We start from the raw sequence: 18,605 nt of genomic DNA, 5'->3' as shown, positions 1-18,605 counted from the left end.
TTGAATTGATCATAAAGGTCAATATTTCCTCCTTTTTCTCCCCCCTTCCCCATTTATCCACTGTAGGTATTCAGCATGTTTTTGGAGACTCTAGTGGATTTCATACAAGTCCACAAAGATGACCTTCAAGACTGGTTGTTTGTACTGCTGACGCAACTATTAAAAAAAATGGGTGCAGATTTGCTTGGGTCTGTTCAGGCAAAAGTTCAGAAAGCCCTTGATGTTACCAGGTAACGTTTTCTTCAGATACTTCAAGTTTATCCAGTAGTAATCAGGAACGTTTAGTTTCTGTGTTTAGATTTCTGAGTCCTTCTGATCCATTTAGGCTGCATGGGCTTCATTTGAGAATTGTTAATGATGCCCATTCACATGGGTCTATCTAATGCAACACTGCCTTTCTTTTCTAAAACAATCATGAACATTGGTTGAGTAATTCAAAGGCAGTATTTTATCTTAACTAGGATATTCAAAGTAGAGTTGAAGGTCTTATTCAGTCTAATGTTAACATAAAAAATATTTCCTAGATTTAAAAAGAATGTTTTATTATAGCACTTAAATATTCAGAATCTTTTTTCCAGAAGATTTTGAAACAATGATGTATTTCTGCTTTCTTGTGTAGATTGTTGAGGTGAATTATTTCAAATACCCACTTACTAGGTTGAGGTGAGTCTAGAATTCAGATATTAGGTCTGGGGAAGTATCTTTGATAATGTTCAACTTTTTTTTTCTTTTACTTTTTTTCTTAAAGATTTTTTTATTCATTTATTTTAGAGAGAGTGCAAGCGGGGGGAGGGGCAGAGGATGAGGGAGAGAGAGAATCTCAAGCAGACTCCCCTCTAAGCAGGGGAGCCCCATGTGGGCCTCGATCTCACGACCTTGAGATCATGACCTGAGCTGAAATCAAGAGTTGGACCCTTAACTGACTAAGGCACTCAGGCGCCTCATTTTTTCTGATTAAATCCATACTTGAGGCAAGATAGACCATTATTTGCTGTAGTGTTGTTTTTTAACCCCCATTAGGATATAGATTCAAATGTTCACATTGTTCTGGGAATAACTTGTATGCTGTACTATATAGACTATACTACTTACAGATACAACTTCATGCATGCTCTTTGAATGACATACTATGTTTTGGTATTCAGCATTATCTTCTGTTTAGTTTGCTAAATGTTTACTTGATAAATTTTTGTTTTGCTTTGTTCTTTCCTTATTTCAGAGAATCTTTTCCAAATGATCTTCAATTTAATATTCTAATGAGATTTACTGTTGATCAGACCCAAACGCCAAGCTTAAAGGTAAAAAATTGAAGTCTTTCGAAGACATTGTAAGGAATTGAAGTATTTTATTAATAAAGTTATGTTGATATTTGTATTTCTGTCCAATGAGAAGCCGTTCCATCAGTGGATTTTGTTTTTATAAACTTTCAGACAGTCAAGCCAGCACTTCGGGACCAGCTTCACTCTTTTTGGAGCTCCAAGGTTTTTTTGTTTTTGTTTTAATCTTCATTATTTCTTTTCTTAACTCTCTTTAAAAACTCTGCCGTGTTTCAGAGAATGTTTGTATGCATCTGATTTCAACTACTAACCTCTGTAAGCCCTTTAAGCATGCACGGATTTTATTTCAAATGTTATTCAATTGCCAGACTATCTCTTGGAGAAGCTTCCTGGGGATTTCCATTTAGAAAGCAGCACAAGTATGGCCATCTAACTCTAAGCTGGTAATGCAGACTTGCTCTATAAAGTCTTATCTAATTTTATGTTTGTGATTTCCCAACACTTATTTTTTTAGTTTAGAAGTTTGAATAGGTATTGTGGGCAAAATGTTAGTTTTGCCTATGTCTTTCTTTTAGTAAACAAAAATTTTTAAGTTTAATCTCCCTGCTATTCTCCAGTTCTCCTTAACTGAAATAGTTACTTTTCTTTTTGCAATGTGATATTTCTAATGTGTGCATAAAGTTTAAAATCAGGATTAACTTTCTCAATTATTAGCACACATTTTTTAATTTATGTGAAAACGAGATGGATTCCAATTTGTGACTTAAAATGGTTACTAGGTTTAACATAAAAGAAAATATAATTTAATGGAAAAGCCCCTGAATTCTTTACTAGAGATGTTTTCTTAGTGAGTTTTATTAAATGAGATTAAAGTCAGGGAAATAACAAGCATATGTGCATTTACAAGCCTTACATTTTTCTGCTCTCTTCTGCACGAAATATATTTCTACAAGCATTATTGCCCATGATTGATTTTCCTTTAAGATTCTGAATATGATTTTGCCTTAAAAATCACAATTATGTTTCTTACCAGGGATGATTTACACTCAACATAATGTTAATTTCTCAGAGCTGCTTTGTGAAAGGGATTCCATCCATTTTGATTTTAAAATGTGACCTACAGAAGGAGAATCATATACTTGATTTTACTGATAAATGTTTTGAACTCATTCTTTGTCCTAACCATTGTGTGAGGCAGTCCAAGGAATATAAAATTTATAATTTTGTATCATTATTATAATGCCCAATAAATTGTAATAAGGGTTATGATTTAGGTACCAGGGGTAGGTAGGTATTCAAGTGCTGTTGAAAATGTACGTAGAGCTATTTCATGGGCTAGTGGAAAAGGAGGTCTAAACCATTAGCTTAAGAAATGAGGGTGATAGGGGAGTTCAGGGAGAGAATAAAGTTGTTGAATGTCTAGAGAAAAAGACAGTGGGAAACAGACAAATTAAAATTAGCTTTCCTATTGGAAAATGGAGACTGGAATTACAGACTGTTTCTCTAAAAGCTATATATTTATATGGCTTTTATATTTTATATATACATGCAGTACGTTTTATATAAACATACATACAGGCAAAGCTATAGAGGAAAGTCATTCTTCAACTCCTAAATTGATATTTTAGGATAACAAGGAAAAGTTAAATTGGAGCCATACCTATGCCAAAAATGAATAATTTTCAGATGGGTGACAGATTAAGATTAAAAAACTGTTCTGAACAGGTTATAGAAAAAAACAACTTGAGTGTGAGATCTATAAAGTTCTTTATTGAAAAAATGATGCGTCTTTCAGATAAAGGAGAAAGTTTTATATAAAATTTTATCTCTCACAGTCATGTGGTTAAATGTCAGAAAAGAAGCAATAGAATGGGGGAAATGGCAATACAGAGTGATTTTGAGTAAGTAATATTTTAAAAAAACAATTTTGGTGACCTCTTTCTGGGTTTCACAGATCTGTTGTAAAGTTATGCACACTTTAGTAGCAAGATAATTTTTCCTTCTCTGAAGAATACACGTTTGTGTTATTAAAATTATAGACTATGTATATAAACTTGTGAAATACTCTACTTAAATCTAAACTTTCAAATGATTATTATGTGTGTATTGTGATTATTTTGCCGAGTGGCATAGTAAACACACCTACTCTGTGAAACCCTTTAAAACTTTATGTGCCTCTGGGGGCACCTGGGTGGCTCAATCGTTAAGCGTCTGCCTTCGGCTCAGGTCATGATCCCCAGGTCCTGGGATCAAGCCCCGCATCGGGCTCCCCGCTCCGCGGGAAGCCTGCTTCTCCCTCTCTCACTCCCCCTGCTTGTGTTCCCTCTCTTGCTGTGTCTTTCTCTGTCAGATAAATAAATAAAATCATTTAAAACTTTATGTGCCTCTGTAAATTGCCAAGACACTGCACTAGTTGAATCTCACATAGCACAAATAAGTACATTCAAATATTGATGGTGGCAAATTGAAAACAAACTATGTTGATGTTCATTCTTTGATTTACTATTGCCATCTTTGAATTATTCACACTGATTTATCAGTGACACAGCTTTAAGAATCCAGAATGTTAGGTGCTGCCTTACTTTATTGGGCCTGCTACTGCAAAATTAACTGTAAGTCTCTTTTCCTCTCCACTGCACATTTTACCTGAGATCGCTTTTAGGTTAACTCAGTTTTTTTCAATACATCTCTTATAGTTCTTAAAATGTATTCATTTTGAAATGTAATCTGATCACTTTTTTCTTTCAAAAATTTTTTTAAAGATTTATTTATTTTAGAAAGAGCATGCCCAAGAGAGGGAAAGAGAGAGAGGGAGAGAAGCAGACTCCCTGCTGAGCGCAGAGCTTGATCCCACGGGCCCCAAGACCACGACCTGAGCCAAAATCAAGAGTCGGACGCTTAACTGACTGAGTCACCCAGGCACCCCCTTTTTCTTTTATAAACTGGAGTCAGAAGGAGTAAAATGTACAAGAGTCAGAACCTTATTTTAACACTTCGCTTCCTATATATTGACTTGGCACAGTACTTCCCAAGTACCTTATTTGGGCTGAGTGAGACAAGTGGCATCTTAAGATCAGTAACAAGGGAAGAAAGATCATTGTTATCTTAATCTTTGGCAATATTTTTTCATAGTTGCTGTTTTAATCATACATGTAAACCTTCCAAGTCAGCAAATCTATATTTAGCACATGTTCAGCATCTGCTGTACACTATGCCAGGTGCCATTTCTAAACTGCACTAGCAAAGTCCTTTAGAACCATTATTTACAAATTCTAGAATGTTAGAAGATGTGACACGTGTTCTCAACCTGTTTTTCTGCTCCAACACACCTGAGAGAAAGGAGATAATTTAACTCTAAGGATAACAAAGGCTGAGCATAAGGAAGAAGCATGTGTGCTTTGCCCCACCTGCTGATTTTGAAGCCTGCATTCTACCACACACCTACCTAGCATGCACCCAAGCATCAGGAATTACAAATAAGTGTTGTATTTTTTCCGGTGGTACTTCTGTAAAATTTTTTTGTGACGCTTCTTTTGAAAGGTAGTAGTTCTAGCAATTGATGGACCTATTAAGGAACATGATCTTGTTGGGTGAATGTTACTGTATGTTTGGGAGAAAACCTGTATTGCCCACCTCAGTTACTTACTTGGTTTATGATACATTATTTCCAGAATACTTTTGGTTCATTTCCACAAAAGCCAAATTACACTTAATTTATAAAGATGGGCTCCTAGGGAAATCTAGACAAGTCAGCTGTAAGCTCTGAAGGCAGGCTCAAGGAAAAGGGTCTAATCTTGTCAAGAGAGTCTTCAGCAGTTGTTCAGACACAGGAAATGAAACACCTGGGACTTAAAAGTTCTGCATATGTGAAAACAAAAATCCACATTACCATGTATTTGTACATCAGGTATGTAAATGGTTATATAATTTCTTTGTTGTTGTTGATGGTGTTTCATTTTATATTGGTCGAAAAAATAATCACCTAATTGTTTCTGAAGTATTGTCCGTATCCCTCACTGACCATCTGATTGTCCTCTCTCATTGTGCTTACCTCTGTAGGTGAAGGTTGCTATCCTTAAATACATAGAAACTCTGGCCAAACAGATGGATCCAGGAGATTTTATAAATTCCAGTGAAACTCGTCTGGCAGTGTCTCGGGTTATCACTTGGACAACAGAACCCAAAAGTTCTGATGTTCGGAAGGTATGTTTTAATTTAAGGTTTAGAAGGTAAATTAGATAAGCAAGTCAGTCATTTTGGATTGCCAATGAAGGGAACTAATATTTCAAGACATTACCAGTTAGTATTGAGTTATTAACCGGTGACCTGAAGACTTTTTTTTTTTAAATCTTCTCTTTTAAATTATTTTAAATTTTATCCATTTAATATCAGTATAATATAAAAAATAACTGTCCTGGGACACCTGGTTGGCTCAGTTGGTTAAGAGTGTGACTCTTGGTTTCACCTTAGGTCGTGATCTCATGGGTCATGAGATCAAGCCCCAGGTTGGGCTCCGCACTCAGCGGGGACTCTCCTTGAAGATTCTGTGCCTCTGTCCCTCCCCCTACCCGCGTGCATGCTCGCTCTTTCTCTCTCAAATAACTTTTTTTTTTTTTTTTTAAATAAACCTAAACATAACTGTCCTGGTGCGCCTGGGTGGTTCAATTGGTTAAGCATCCAACTCTTGATTTCAGCTCAGGTCGTGATCTCAGGATTATGAGATTGAGCCCTGTGTTTTGCTCTGTGCCGGTTGTGGAACCTGCTTAAGATTCTCTCTCTTCCTTTCCCTCTGCCCCCCCCGCAAAATAAATAAATAAATAATAACTGTTCTTGCCACAATCCTCCCAACCTCTAATCTTGTAACCATTCAACATATAGTCGACCCTTGTTAGTATCCAAAATATGTAAAGAATGTATACATCTCAACATCCAAAAAAACAAATAATCCAACTGAAAAATGGGTAGAAGACATGAACAGACATTTCTCCAAAGAAGACATACAGATGGCCAACAGACACATGAAAAGATGCTCCACATCACTCATCATCAGGGAAATGCAAATTAAAACCACAATGAATTATCACCTCACATCTACCAGAATGTCTAAAGTCAAAAACAGAAAACAAGTGCTTGCAGGGATGTGGAGAAAAGGGAACCCTCTTGAATGGTTGGTGGGAATACAGATTGGTGCAGCCACTGTGGAAAACAGTATGGAGGTTTCTCAAAAAATTAAAAACAGAATTACCCTATGATCCAGGAATTGCAATTTTGGGTATTTACCCAAAAAATACAAGAACACTAATGCAGAGGGATACATGCACCCCTATGTTTATAGCAGCATTATTAATAGTCAAACTATGGAAGCAGACCCAAGTGTCCACTGATAGATGAATGGATAAAAAAGAGGTGCTATATATATATATACACATATATATAAATATATAATGGAATGTTATTCAGCCATAACAAAGAATGAAGTCTTGCCATTTGAACAACATGGATAGAGCTAGACAGTATAATACTAAGCAAAGTAAGTCAGGAAAAGACAAATACCATATGATCTCATGTGGAATTTAAGAAACAAAAGGGGGAAAAGAGACAAACCAAGAAACAGACTTTTAATTCTAGAAAACAAACTGATGGTTACCAGATGGGAGGTGGGTGAGGGGATGGGGGAAATAGGGGATGGCAATTAAAGAGTACACTTAACATGATCAACCAAAAAAAATTAAAAAAAAAAAAAAACAAAAAATATAGTTGACCATTGAACAACACAGATTTGAATTGTGCTGGTCCACTTACATGCAGATTTTTTTATAGTGTAGTACTATAAATGTGTTTTCCTTATGATATTCTTAACATCTTTTCTCTAGTTTACTTTATTGTAAGAATACAGTATATAATACATATAGCATACAAAAGGTATGTTAATCAGCTGTTTATATTACCACTAAGGCTTCTGGTCAAGAGTAGACTATATTACTGCTAAGACTTCTGCTCAAGAGTATGTTAATCATCTGTTTATATTACCACTAAGGCTTCTGGTCAAGAGCAGAGATTTGACTGTGCGGGAGGTTGGTGCCCCTAACCCCTGTGTTGTTCAAGGGTCAACTGTAGTCTACATCTTTCCCCTTGCAGGTACCAATGTATTTCAAGTAGGAATTCACAGTATTTCTTGATTTACTCATTTTAGGCATTATCTATTGATCTGTTGATAAATTTAGCCAGTATGTAGCTTTCTATCTACCTTTGTACATATGAACTTAGCTTTAGGGACACCTGGGTAGCTCAGTTGAGCATCTGCCTTCGGCTCGGGTTGTAATCCCAGGGTCCTGGAATCGAGCCCCACATCCGGCTCCTTGCTTGGTGGGGAGCCTGCTGCTCCCTCTGCCTGCTGCTCCCACTGCTTGTTGCTCGCACTGTCTCTCTCTCGGACAAAAAAAAAAAAAAATTTAGCTTTACCCATCCTATTCCCACATCCTTTCCTGTATCTTTCCCCATAATCTTTAGAATACTTAGGAATCAACCACTGGCAATCAAAACAAAAGATTTACCTTTTGTCTGTGGAAGTGTTCACTCCTACACCAAGTGGTTTATTGCTACCTCCTTTCTTAAAGAAGTTTTGTTGTGGTGTAAATAATTTGCCTTGTTTTTCATTTGCTTGGGTGTTTTTTTTTTTAATGTTGTTTAACTGTTCATATTTTCAACATCTCTGTAACATGCTTATGGGTAACATTTTCCATATGCTCAAAAACAAGTTATTTATTTCATGGGGAGCTCCTTTCTAGACCTTCTATTCTCTTCGTCATCTTCCTGAGACCTCTCTTCACCCCTAAACTTTCATTTCTCACATTCTATATGTAGCTCTATTTACTCTCTTCCTTTGTGAATCATTTTCTTCAATATTTGCTGCAAAGAAGCACATAGAATATATATTTTATGACCTTTATTTCTAATGGTGAACACTTTACCCAACAGAAGCAGAATATACATTCTTCTGAAGTGTACATGGAACAGTCTCCAAGATAAGACCATATGCTAGGCGATGAAACAAACCTCTCAGTAGTTTTCTTAAAAGGACAAAAATAATACAAAGTATGTTCTCTGACCACAGTGGAATGAAATTAGAAATTAATAACAGGGAAATTTTGGGGGCTCACAAAAACATGGAAATTAAACAACTTATTCCTAAATCACCAGTGGATCGAAGAAGAAATCAAAAGTGAAATTAGAAAATACAGTGAGGTGAATGAAAGTGAAGACGTGACATACCAGAACTTAAAGGATGCAGCTAGAGCAGTGCTTAGAGTGAAATTTATAGCAGTTAATGCTATAATAATAAAGAAGAAAGATCTCAAATTAGTAACCTTAACCACTACCTTATGACACTGGAAAAAGAAGAACAAACTAACCCTAAAGTAAGCAGAAAGATGTAATCAAGATTAAAGCACAAATCGGGGTGCCTGGCTCAGTTGGTAGAGCATGTGACCCTTGATCTTAGGGTCATGAATCCATGTTGGGCGTGGAGCCTACTTAAAAAAAAAGCTTAAAGCACAAATTAATAAAGCAGAAAAACAATAATCAGTGAAACTAAAAGCTGGTTTTTTGAAAGATCAACAAAATAGGCTAACCTTTAACTAGACTGACAAAGAAGAAAAGAGACTAAAATTACTAGAATTAGAAATGAAAGAGGGAATATGACCAACCTTACAGAAATAAAAAGAATTGTAAAGGAATACTATGAATAATTACATGTCAGTAATTTAGATGAACAAATCCCTAGAAAGATGTAAACTACCAAAACTGATTCAAGAAGAAATAGACATTAATAGAACAAGTAAAGAGATTGACTTAGTAATCAAAAAACTACCCATGAAGAGAAGCCAGACTCAGATGGCTTCGCTGGCAAATTCTGCCGAACAAATTACTACCAATTCTTTAGAAACTCTTCCAAAAAACAGAAGGAACACTTTCTAACTCATTGTGTGAGGGCAGTAGTACCTTGATACCAAAACCAGATAAAGACCACAGACACACACACACACACACACACACACAAAACCTACAGACCAATAACTTTTACGAATATGGATGCGAGTTAACCCTCGACAAAATATTAGCAAACTAAATCCTGCAACATATAAAAGAGAATTATACACCATGACCAAGTAAATGGGATTTATCCCAGGAAAGCAGGGTTAAATTAACATCTGAAAGTCTATTAATATAATACACCATATCAATCAAAAGACAAAAAAATACATGATTGTTATCAAGAGAAAAGGCACCTGATGGTACTCCTGGCTGGCTCAGTCAGTGGAGTATATGACTCTCCATATCAGGGTTGTAAGTTCGAGCCCCAAATTGGGTGTGGAGATTACTTAAAAATAATACCTTAAGAAAAAAAGAAAAGGCATCTGGCAAAATCTTAACGTCCTCTCGGGATTTAACAAGAAATAAATAAATACATAAAAACTAACAATGGAAGGAATTTTCTCAACCCAGTAGAGGGCACCTGCAAATATTCACAGCTAAACTCATACTTAATGGTGAAAGACTGGATGCTTCCTCCTTAAAATTAGCAAGACAAGTATGTCTGCTGTCACTATTTCTATTCAACATACACTATACAATTCAGTATATACTATGCATTACACTATACTGTGGTCTTAAGTGTGCAGTATGGTAATGGTATGTCTAAAAATGTACAATTCCACAATTTCTATTATCTGTTCAACTGGGGGTTCTAACCACGACAGGAAAAAATAAATAAAAGGCATCTAGATTGTAAAGAAGAAGTAAAACTATTTCCATTTGCAAGTGATATGCTCTTGTGTAGAGAAAATCCTAAGGAATCACTAAAAAACTATTAGAACTAGTAAGTTCATCAAGTTTGCATGATATAAAACAGTATACAGAAATCAATTATATTCTAAACCCTTACAATAAGCAATCCAAAAATGAATTAGGAAAAGAATTTCATTTACAATAGCATCAAAAAGATTAAAATCTATAGGAATACATTTGACAAAAGTGCAAAATTTAAATAGAAACTACAAAATAGTTTTAAAAGAAAATAATGATTTAAATTGAAAAACATTCACATTCATGGATGGGAAGATTTAATATTGTTAAGTTGGCAGTACTGCCTAAAGTGATCCATAGGTGAAATGTAATCCCTGTCAAAGTCCCAGAAATTTGTAGAAATTTATAAGCTGATTCCAAAATTCATATGGAATTGCAAGGGTTCCATTATAGCCAAAACAATCTTGAAAAAGAACAAAGTAGGAGGACTTAACACTTCCTGATTTCAAAACCTAGTTTAGGCATACCTCACAAATCCTGCAGATTCAGTTCCAGACTACTGCAGTAAAGCCTAGTCACATGAATATTTTCATTTCCCAGTGTATATGAAAGTTATCTTTGCACTATGCTGCGGTCTATAAGTGTGCAATAGCATTATGTCTAAAAAATGTACATACCTTAATTTAAAAATACTGCCAAAAAATGATAGCCATCACCTAGGAATTCAAAGTCCTAATCTTTTGGCAGGTGGAGGGTCTTGTCTCAATGTTTACTGATCAGGGTGGTGGTTGCCAAAGGTTGGGGTGGCTGTGGCAGTTTCTTGAAAGAAGGCAGCAGTGGAAAACAGGATGGAGATTTCTCAAACAGAAATAGAAATACCGTAGACAGTACTGGGTATTACCCAAAGAAAATGAAGATGGTAATTTGAAAAGATATTTGCACCCCTGTATTTATTCCAGCATTATTTGCAGCATTATTTACAATAGCCAAGATACGGATGCAGTTCAAGTGTCTATTGATAGATGAATGGATAAAAATTAGGTATTCATATACGGTGACTGTTAGCAGCCATAAAAAAGGCGGAGATGTTGCCATTTGCAACAGCATGGATGGGCCTGAAGGATATTATGCTGAGTGAGATAAGTCAGATTGAAAAAGACAAATACCGGGCGCCTGGGTGGCTCAGTCGTTAAGCGTCTGCCTTCGGCTCAGGTCATGATCCCAGGGTCCTGGGATCAAGTCCCACATCGGGCTCCCCGCTCAGCGGGAAGCCTGCTTCTCCCTCTCCCACTCCCCCTGCTTGTGTTCCTGCTCTCGCTGTCTCTCTCTGTCAAATAAATAAATAAAATCTTTAAAAAAAAAAAAAAGAAAAAGACAAATACCATGTGATTTCACTTACATGGAATCTAAAAAACAAAACAAATGAATAAACAAAAAGCAGAATCAGACCATAAATATAGAAAACAAACTGATGGTTGCCAGAGAGAAAGGGATGGGGCGGGGGGATAGGGAAAATGGGTGAAGGAGAATGGAAAATACAGGCTTCCAGTTATGGAATGAATAAGTCACGGTTATAAGAGGCACAGCATAGGAAATATAATCAGTGATATTGTAATGGTGTATGGTGACAGGTGGTAGCTACACTTGTGATGAGCATGGCATAACAGAAGTTAAATCATCATGTACACATGAAACCAATGTGACATTGTGTGTCAACTCTACTCAGATTTTAAAAATTGTTTTTAAATAATTCAAAATAAAAATCATTTCGAATTCATTTAAAGAAAGAAGACAAAAATGGGGCACCTGGGTGGCTCAGTCATTAAGCGTCTGCCTTCGGCTCAGGTCATGATCCCAGGGTCCTGGGATCGAGCCCTGCATCAGGCTCCCTGCTCTGTTGGAAGCCTGCTTCTCCCTCTTCCACTCCCCCTGCTTGTGTTCCCTCTCTCGCTGTGTCTCTCTCTGTCAAATAAATAAATAAAATCTTTCAAAAGAAAAAGAAGACAAAAATGAAGTTTGCTGCATCACCTCTTCCTTTTACCATTTCTCTGTAGTATGAGATGCTGTTTAATAGCATTTTACCCACAGTTTCTTTCAAAACTGGAGTCAGTCCTCTCAAACCCTGCTGCTGCTTTACCAACTAGTTTATATAATATTCTAAATCCTTTGTTGTTATTTCAACAGTCTTCACAACATACTCACCAGGAATAGATTGCATCTCAAACAACAATTTCTTTGCTCATCCATAAGAAACAACTTCTCATCTCTTCCAGTTTTGTCATGAGATAGCAGCAATTCAGTCACATCTTCAGGCTTCACTTCTAATTCTCTTGCTAATTCCACCACATCTGCAGGTATGCCCTCCACTGAAGTCTTGAACCACTCAAAGTCATCCATGAGGGTTGGAATCAACTTTCCAAATTCCTGTTAATGTTGATATTTTGATCTCATGTTCTTAATGGCATCTAGAATGCCAAATCCTTTTTCAGGTTTTCAGTTTACCTTGCCCAGATCCATCATAGGAATCACTATCTATGGCAGCTATAGCCTTACAAAATGTATTTAAGTAATAAGTCTTCAAAGTCAGAATTACTCCATGATCCATGGGCTGCAGAATGGATTGTGTTAGCAGGCATGAAGACAACAGTAATTCTCATTGTACATCTCCATTGCAGCTCTTGGGTGACCAGGCGCATTGTCAACGAGCAGTCATATTTTGAAAGGAATCTTTTTTTCCTCAGCAGTAGGTCTCAGCAGTGGCTTAAAATATTCAGGAAACCATGTTGTAAATAGATGTGCTCTCCCCCAGGCTTTGTTGTTCCATTTATAGAGCACAGGAGAGTGGATTTAGCATAATTCCAAAGAGCCTTAGGATTTTCACAATGGTAGGTGAAGAAGTGGCTTCAACTTAAAGTCACAGGCTGCATTAGCCCATAACAAGAGAGTCACCCTGTCCTTTAGAGCCAGGCATTGACTTCTCTCTAGCTGTCGAAGTCCTAGATGGCATCTTATTCCTAACATAAGGCTGTTCCGTCTACATTGAAAATCTGTTGTTTAGTGTAGCTACCTTCATGAATCATCCTAGCTAGATCTTCTGAATAACTTGTTGGAATTTCTGTGTCAGCACTTTGCTGCTCCACCGTGCACTTTTATGTTATGATGGAGATGGCTTCTTTCCTTAAACTTCATGAACCAACTTCTGGCATCAAACTTCCATGGCTCTCTCACCAATCTCAGCTTTCACAGAACTGAATTAGGGCCTTGCTCTGGATGACACTCTGGCTTAAGGGAGTATTGTGGCCGCTTTGGTCTTCTATCCAGACCACTAAAACTTTGTATCAGCAATAAAGCTCTGTTGCTTTCTTATCATTTGTGTGTTCACTGGAGTCAAGAACCTTTCCTTTGCAGTCACAAGTTGGCTGTTTGTCACAAGAGGCCTAGATTTTGGCCTATCTCTGCCTTCCTCACTAAGCTTAATCATTTCTAGCTTTTTATTTAATGTGAAACACACGCAACTCTTTCTTTCACTTGAACATTTAAAGGCCATCGTAGAGCCATTAATTGGCCTCATTTCAATCAGTATGGTTGTGTCTCAGGGAACAGGGAGGCCCAAGGAAAGGGAAAGAGATGGGAATGGCTGATAAATGGAGAAGTCAGAACACACACAACATTTAGTGATTATATTCACCGTCTCATACAAACATGATTCGTGGTACCCCAAAACAATTACAATAGTAACATCAGAGATCACTGATCACAGATCACCATACAAATATAATGATGAAAAAGCTTGAAATGTTGTGAGGATTACCAAAATGTGACAGAGACACGAAGTGAGTAAATGCTATTTGAAAAAGTGCGCCAATAGACTTGCACAGCGGAGTTGCCACAAACCTCCAAAATATATAAAGAACTTAATACAACTCAGTACCCAAAAAACAATCCGATTTAAAAATGGGCAGAAGGGCGCCTGGGTGGCTCAGTTGGTTAAGCGACTGCCTTCAGCTCAGGTCATGATCCTAGAGTCCCTGGATCGAGTCCCGCATCGGGCTCCCTGTTCAACGGGAAGCCTGCTTCTCCCTCTAACCCTCCCCCCCTCATGTATTCTCGCTCTCTCAAATAAATAAATAAATCTTTAAAAAATAAATAAAAGGTCTGAATACCAAGCAAAAAATAAAAAAATAAAAATGAGCAGAAGACATGAACAGACATTTCTCTAAAGAAGACATACAGATGGCCAACAGACACATGAAAAGATGCTCCACATCACTCATCATCAGGGAAATGCAAATCAAAACTGCAACGAGATATCACCTCACACCTGTCAAAATGGCTAACATCAACAACACAGGAAACAAGTGTTGGCGAGGATGTGGAGAAAAAGGAACCCTCTTGCACTGTTGGTGGGAATGCAAATTGGTTCAGCCACTGTATGGAGATTCCTCAAGAAAATTAAAAACAGAACTACCCTTTGATCCGGGAATTGCAATATTGGTATTTACCCAAAAAATACAAGAACACTAATTCAAAGGGATACATGCACCCCTATGTTTATAGCAGCATTATTTACAATGGCCAAATTATGGAAGCAGCCCATGTCCATCAGTTGATGAATGGATAAAGATGTGTGTATATATATATACATACAATGGAATATTATCCAGCCTTAAAAAAGAATGGAATCTTGCCATTTACAATGACATGGATGGAGCTAGAGAGTATAATGCTAAGCAAAATAAGTCAGAGAAAGAGAAATACTATATGATTTCACTCATATGTGGAATTTAAGGAACAAAACGAGCAAAGGGAAAAAAAAAAAAAACCAAGAAACAGACTCTTAACTATAAAGAACAAACTGAAGGGACATCTGGCTGGTTCAGTTGGTGGAGCATGTGACTCTTGATCCCGGAGTTTATAAGTTCAAGCCCCACGTTGGGTGTAGAGATTACTTAAAAAAATCTTTAAAAAGAAAAAACAAACTGAAGGTTAGCAGAGGGGAGATTGGTCAGGGGATGGGTTAAATAGGTGATGGGGATTAAGGAGTGCACTTTTGATGAACACTGGGTGATGTATGGAATTGTTGAATTACTGTATTGTATACCTGAAAGTAATAACACTGGCACTGTATGTTAACTAACTAGAATTGAAATAAAAGCTTAAGAAAAAAGAAATGGAATACAGTATTCTAATGAAGACCTGATTTATGTTGTGAAATAAGTAAATAAATGAATAAAATGCATCTAGTAAAGCAAATATACACTAAAATATAAACTAACAAAAAATGAATGACTTTATCCGAATATACAAAAAATATTGCATTTTAAATCATACAGCTTAAACCCATATTAATGCAGAAATAGACAAATAGATCAGTAAAACACAAAGGACCAGAGGATCAGAAACAGTTTGGTTTATATAGGAGGTTAATTCATGATAAGGGTGTCACTTCATGACATGAAAGGATATATGCATTGGAAAATGGTTTTAGAACAGTTGGCCTCTCTACCTCTGCAGGGAAAGAAAGCTGAATCTCCTACAGCAAAATAAAGCCTAGATGGAATAAAATATGCCTTAACAATCATTAATTCATTTGCTCAGAGTAACTTGAGGCAGTTTCAGTGTTGTTCCAAAAACACAGGATCATAAAGTTTTGTTTCAAAATACAAATAGTTTTTTGTTTTGTTTTTTTTTTAAGATTTTATTTCAGAGGGGAGTAAGTCAGAGGGGGAGACGAATCATGAGAGACGATGGACTCTGAAAAACAAACTGAGGGTTCTAAAGGGGAGGGGGGTGGGGGGATGGGTTAGCCTGGTGATGGGTATTAAAGAGGGCACATTCTGTGTGGAGCACTGGGTGTTATGCACAAACAATGAATCATGGAACACTACATCCAAAACTAATGATGTATGGTGATTAACATAATAAAAAATTTAAAAAAAAAGATTTTATTTCAGAGAGAATGCATGTGCGATGGGGAGGAGGGGCAGAGGGAGAAAGAAGGCAGAGAATCTCAACTGCTGAGCGTGGAGCCTGACAAGTCTCACAGTGCTTGAGGTCATGACCTGAACCAAAATGAAGAACCAGACACTTAATTGACTCAGCCACCCAGGCGCCCCCCAAATAGAAATAGTTTTATTTAAGTACTATTAACACATTCAAGGACATACCCACACAGTGTATATTGGGCTTATATTATAGCTGTTTTTTAATTATATTTTTATTATTTTTTTTACTGTTTATTGTATTTTTCCTTCAGCGGTATATGATCGCCCTCTTCCGATTTCTTCATGTATAGAGTTCCATCATCTTTCAAGGCTGTGTTGTATAATGTGCCATTGCTCTGATGTAACATAATTTAACCATTCCCCTAGTGTTTTATATTTAGGTGTCATAAACATAGAACACTTAGGTTTTCATAGAATGGGGTCTGAAAAGGTCCAGGACAAGATATGCATATTTTCATCTGAGTCATGATTGTGAACTATTTGGATTTCTTCCTCCTCTCAGTTAAGTTTCTGTGGTAATCTGAATTTCAAAGTTTGGCTTTCAGTAATTCTGTTGATTACATTAAAAGAAGAAAGTAAATTTGTAGGTTTTCTTAACCAATCTGAGTAAGCTTTGTTTTGTTCCCATTTCCACCAAAACATTATTTTCCATTTATACAAAATGAATAGTGAAGTATTAAGTTGCTCTGAATGGACTTTGTATAGCTTAGGGGGGTATATACAGGTTTCCTCCACTATCTGAAAGAATGTTCCTATGAAACCTTTCATATGCCAAAATGGTGTAAAGCAAGGAAGCAATTCCATTAATTCATATGGAAAAACTTGTAAGACTTCCCAGACCCCAAAACATAGCGTCTTTTAGGCTTTTCTGATACCTCAGGATACATCTTGCTAACAGACGCACAAAATAAATCAAGATAAAGCACAGAATGCTTACATACACAGTTATGGTGGCTTGATACTGAGTGTAGTTCCTGCGAAAGGAGCTTGGTGGTACCATTCTCACTGCTCAGAGCGAGTGCTGCCTTTATAAAGGCTTACTGCAAAACAAATGCTGAATACTATTTTTGCTTTTTGCCTTCAATGTAAAAGTGAAGAACTTCTTTGTTTTTCTTTTGGTACTGTTGTAGGTCTTTCATAAGAGCAGAGTGGTGTAATGTGAACTTTTGAAAGGTGTAGGATACCTGTACTTGTATATTTCCATCCATCTTTCTTCTTGTAATCATTTATGAGGAAAACTGAAGAAGTAGTGTATATTGGTAGAATAACCCCAGAAACCAGTTAACTTTTGCCATTGAGTGCTAGATTGTATTTGTGACATTTTTTATATTCCCTTCTTACCTTCAAAAAATAAATGGCAGGCCAATTGTTTTCTCATACTCTCCCAACAAAGAAATTTGAAAGCATATAAGGACATCTTTTTCTGTATTAAAGATGGCCTAATGCTATTGAACAGAATTGTTGAGTGAAGAAAATTGTCTCCTTTGAGTAACCAAAATATACATCTCTACTTATTCTGTGTCTTTGTTTTCTAGGCAGCACAGTCAGTGCTGATTTCCTTATTTGAACTCAATACCCCAGAGTTTACAATGTTATTAGGAGCTTTACCAAAAACTTTTCAGGATGGTGCTACAAAGCTTCTTCATAATCACCTACGAAACACTGGAAATGGAACCCAGGTATCTTTCAGTTATTTTCTTGACTATTATGTGATGTGATGGTTTCACAGCAATTGCTTTCTTTTACATGTCACTTTTGCATCTGTATTAGGCAACATCTCCTAAGCAGTATTAAATACGGTCCTGGAAAGAACATAGTCCTTAGGCTTGTCATGTTTATGTAGTAATTTGGTATACATTCGGTTGGTGGTGAACGATGGCCAGGGTATGAACAAGGAAAGAAAACCAGTCCTTATTTGAGGACTAGAAGGGATGACTTGGTTAACAATAAGATCTGAAGAAGGTAAGGCTTTAAAAGGTGTGTTCACAAACCTGTTGACAGGTTTGTGGGTCATAGTTGCTTGAATACAGAATTTTGTTTTGGGGAGGTAAGGTCTGAATAAATGAAATATTACAGTATTATATGTAACTAAATGGCAAGAATCATTTACATAATATGCCAAAAAAATTAAACTTAAGTTTTAAAAAGACAGATATTTGATCATGTATAAAGAAAAATTAGATGCACTTATGGCAGGCTTAATGTAAAGTCTGAGGGTTAAAAACAATCTGAGAACAATTTCTTGGGACTAATTTCTTTTTAAAAGGAGAGGGATTGTTTATATCTTAAAAGGTAGGCAAAATAATAACAAATTTTACTTTAGTACACTTGCGAAAATCATTTATAAAGCAAACTCAAGGAGGAATAAAATTTGAATATTAGTAATGGTTGGAGGAAGGAAATTGGCTTAGAATGAGAGGCTAATTTAAAATTGTCAGTTTGGGGGGAGTCTGGCTGGCTCAGTCTGTAGAGCATGCAACTCTCAATCTCAGGGTCATGAGTTCAAGCCCCACTTAGG

General features: G+C 36.5%; 1 protein-coding gene across 4 annotated transcripts in view; it reads left to right on the top strand.

The window, feature by feature from the left end:
• CLASP2 (cytoplasmic linker associated protein 2) overlaps positions 1-18,605 on the top strand; it is a 177,864-nt gene that overhangs the window by 135,909 nt on the left and 23,350 nt on the right. For all 4 annotated transcript variants that reach the window (XM_028107057.2, XM_028107058.2, XM_088026816.1 and 1 more), the window contains 4 exons: positions 67-230; positions 1,220-1,298; positions 5,337-5,480; positions 17,623-17,766. In XM_028107057.2, coding sequence (XP_027962858.1) covers positions 67-230; positions 1,220-1,298; positions 5,337-5,480; positions 17,623-17,766 — 531 coding nt within the window. The remainder of the gene's footprint in view (positions 1-66; positions 231-1,219; positions 1,299-5,336; positions 5,481-17,622; positions 17,767-18,605) is intronic.

This window comes from Eumetopias jubatus, unplaced genomic scaffold, assembly GCF_037043125.1.
Source record: "Eumetopias jubatus isolate StellerSeaLion01/CBP00866 unplaced genomic scaffold, mEumJub1_p1.0 scaffold_1, whole genome shotgun sequence".
Taxonomy (NCBI): domain Eukaryota; kingdom Metazoa; phylum Chordata; class Mammalia; order Carnivora; family Otariidae; genus Eumetopias; species Eumetopias jubatus.
This window is presented reverse-complemented; position numbering and strand designations above follow the sequence as displayed.